The sequence below is a fragment of the Lycium barbarum genome, chromosome 10 (genome assembly GCF_019175385.1).
Source record: "Lycium barbarum isolate Lr01 chromosome 10, ASM1917538v2, whole genome shotgun sequence".
In the NCBI taxonomy this organism is placed as follows: Eukaryota; Viridiplantae; Streptophyta; class Magnoliopsida; order Solanales; family Solanaceae; genus Lycium; species Lycium barbarum.
Genome location: NC_083346.1, coordinates 40549631 through 40552604, shown reverse-complemented (window position 1 = coordinate 40552604; position 2974 = coordinate 40549631). Strand labels below are relative to the sequence as shown.

Below are 2974 nucleotides of genomic sequence, written 5' to 3'. Positions count from 1 at the left end.
ATGGAGAAACTGATTTTTTTTGGAGCAATTTCACCTCACCACTCTCGGCTAGCTCTAGGCCGAGAGCTTCTCTCTCTAACACTATATTTTCCTACACTTTGTAATGTTGAAATGATGTAGTGAGTTGATGAATAATCAGATTTTTTCCTTGTATATTCACTCCATGATTTGGACATGTGTCCCACACTATTTTGGGTCAATAACCATTGACCATCCCACTTAAACTACACGGCCAACAATGTCCATTTTAAATGGACTGATTTTTGTTTTTCCCAATCCCACTAATAATCTAATCATGGTTAATTTAATCCCAATTTTCGATTAATACTTCCATGTCAAACGAAATTTGTAGGTAATTTGTGACTTGAAACGAAACCGGAAGTTAGAGTCTTTACTTCGTATCTTAAGATAGTCTTGTCTTCAACTTGTCGCGTTTAGTTTAAAACGTCCCAATGTATGAAAATATGGGATATAACATTATTTCCTAGCGGCATACATTTCACAATGCAGGAATTGATTTACCGGACGATAGATCTAGTCGTTAGGACTATTGCTCGTATCTGCTAGTGGTGAGCCCTATTCTATTCAAGGTGTTATCTTTATTTATTTCATGTCGGTTATGCAGTTAAGGTATGCCAAGGGTCTTATCTCGCTAAACAGTTTAGCAGTCAGACTCATGTCTGAGCTTTCATATGACTAGTTTAGTTATGCCATGTCAGATCTTTAGAGTCGTATAGCCAGTATTGGCTCAGTACTTATTTTATTTTCAGATTATTTTCTCATTCATGATATAATAGTATTTTCAGAACTTATGATTATTTAATCCCATGCTTTATTCATACCGTGTATGTTTATAATATATTTTGCATCAGTTCATATCCCATGTTGATTCAACAAGCCATGCGGTTCGCTCGGTCACATGCTTCAAGACACCAAATGTCGTGTTACACCCAGGCCAAGGTGTGACACTTTTATTCCTCAAACAGATGGCTAGCCTGAACGCACTATTCAGACTCTTGTGGATATGTTCAGAGCTTTTGTTCTTTACCTTCGAGGTACTTAGGATGATCATTTGCCTCTTATTGAATTTTCTTATAACAATGTTATCACTCCAGTATCGAGATGGCACAGTTTGGAGCTTTGTACGGATGAAATGCAGGTCTCCTCTTTGATGGTTTGATGTTGGTGATGAACAATTACTAGGACTAGATTTGTTCCTCAGGCTATGGAGAAGGTCATATTGATTCAGCAAAGGTTGAAGACGACCCAATGTCACCAAAAGTTCTATTCGGACGTGCGGCATAGAGATTTGGAATTTGATGTTGATGATTGAATATTCTTGAAATTATTTCCTATGAAAGGCGTTATGCGCTTTTAAAGGAGGGAAACGCTTAGTCCCAGAAACATTGTGCTAGAATTGAGATACTTTTATGTACTCAAGGAACTTGGTTCTTTGAGCAACTATGCAAGAAGGTAAAGTTCTAGAATAATAAATCAACACAAGTATTTTTACGTGGAAAACTCCTTTCGAAAAAAAGTGTTACAAGGTGAAGCTAAGGAAGCATTCTTGATGGTAATGGTGCTTTGAGGATTAACGGTCGGATTTGTGTTCCTAGAGTGGGAGATTTGACTCGATGATCATGGAGGAGGCTCATTGTTTGAAGTATCCCATTCATCCAGGAGATACAAAGATGTATCGTGATTTCAAGCAACACTATTTGTGGTGCCGAATGAAGAGATATATAGTGGAGTTCGTGTCTCAGGGTTCGAATTGTCAACAAGTGAAGTATGAGCACCAAAAGCTTAGTGGTGTGACTCAGAGGACACCCTTACCCAAGTGGAAGTGGGAGCAGATTGTTATGGACTTTCTGTTAGGATTTCCTCATACCTTGGGAAAGTTTGATGTTATTTTGGTCATTGTGCACAGATTGAGCAAGTCTGCCCATTTCATTCCAGTTCAGGCTACTTAATATTCAGAGAGGTTAGCCAAGATCTACGGTCATTCTGAGCAGATTATTCAGGTTCTCGAGGACATGTTATGAGCCCGTGTGATTGATTTTGGTGGTCATTGAGATCAGTTTCTACCTTTGGCAGAGTTTTCTTACAGCAACATATATCATTCAAGTATTGAGATGACACCGTACGAGGCATTATATTGTAGAAGGTGTCGTTCTCCTATTGGTTTGTTTGATGCTTTTGAGGTTAGATATTGGGGTACAGATTTTTTGCGGGATTCCTTGGATAAGGTTAAGTTGATTCAGGATAGACTTCCTCACAACTCAGAGTAGGCAAAAGAGCTATGCAGACTGGAAGGTTCGTGATTTGGAGTTCATGGTTAACGAACTACCTTTGTTGAAGGTTTCACCCATAAAGGGTGTGATGAGGTTTGGAAAGAAAGGGAAGTTGAGTCTAATGTTTACTGGTCTGTTTGATATTGTTCAGCATATTAAGGAGATAGCTTCTGATTTGGCTTTACCTCCGGGTCTTTTTGGTGTTCAACCATTTTTCCATGTTTTGATACTGAAAAAGTATCATTCGTATGGCTCTCATATGATTTGGTGGGATTCAGTGTTACTTGATAAGAATCTGACTTTTGAGGACGAGTCGATATCCATTATGGATAGATCGGTTCAAAAGTTGAGATTGAAAGAAATAACTTCAGAGAAAGCACAAAAGAGGCATAATCCTGTAGAGGAGGTGACTTGGGAGACTGAGTTAGATATGAGATCTAGAGATCCCTAGATTTTTCAGGATCCATGTATCTTTCAATCTTTTATTGTTCGAGGACGAATCCTATTTTAAGTGGTATCTGATGTAACGATTTGCTTAGTTGTTTTGAGCTTCTCACCTTAATTGATTCAAAACACCCTTTCTGTAGCTTTATTTGGCAATTTATGACCTGCAAGGATAGGTGACGTAGTTCCCGAGACTATTGAGTGGGTTTAGGATAGATGTTAGTGAAATTTGAGTTTTC

General features: G+C 38.4%; 1 protein-coding gene across 1 annotated transcript; it reads left to right on the top strand.

Moving 5' to 3' along the window:
* The first annotated feature begins 1640 nt into the window (after positions 1-1640).
* Positions 1641-2742, top strand: LOC132612959 (uncharacterized). The gene is made up of 3 exons (XM_060327026.1): positions 1641-1936; positions 2108-2246; positions 2443-2742. Exons 1-3 carry the CDS (start codon positions 1641-1643, stop codon positions 2740-2742), a joined length of 735 nt encoding a protein of 244 aa, XP_060183009.1.
* The last annotated feature ends 232 nt before the right edge of the window (positions 2743-2974 follow it).

Bases quoted from the DNA above. Each gene is read 5' to 3' on its own strand.
- LOC132612959 (XM_060327026.1), top strand. From the start codon at position 1,641: ATGGAGGAGGCTCATTGTTTGAAGTATCCCATTCATCCAGGAGATACA. The intron at 1,937-2,107 runs GTCTGCCCATTT...GTTTTCTTACAG, and splicing joins ATTGTGCACAGATTGAGCAA to CAACATATATCATTCAAGTA. The intron at 2,247-2,442 runs GTTAAGTTGATT...GATATTGTTCAG, and splicing joins TGCGGGATTCCTTGGATAAG to CATATTAAGGAGATAGCTTC.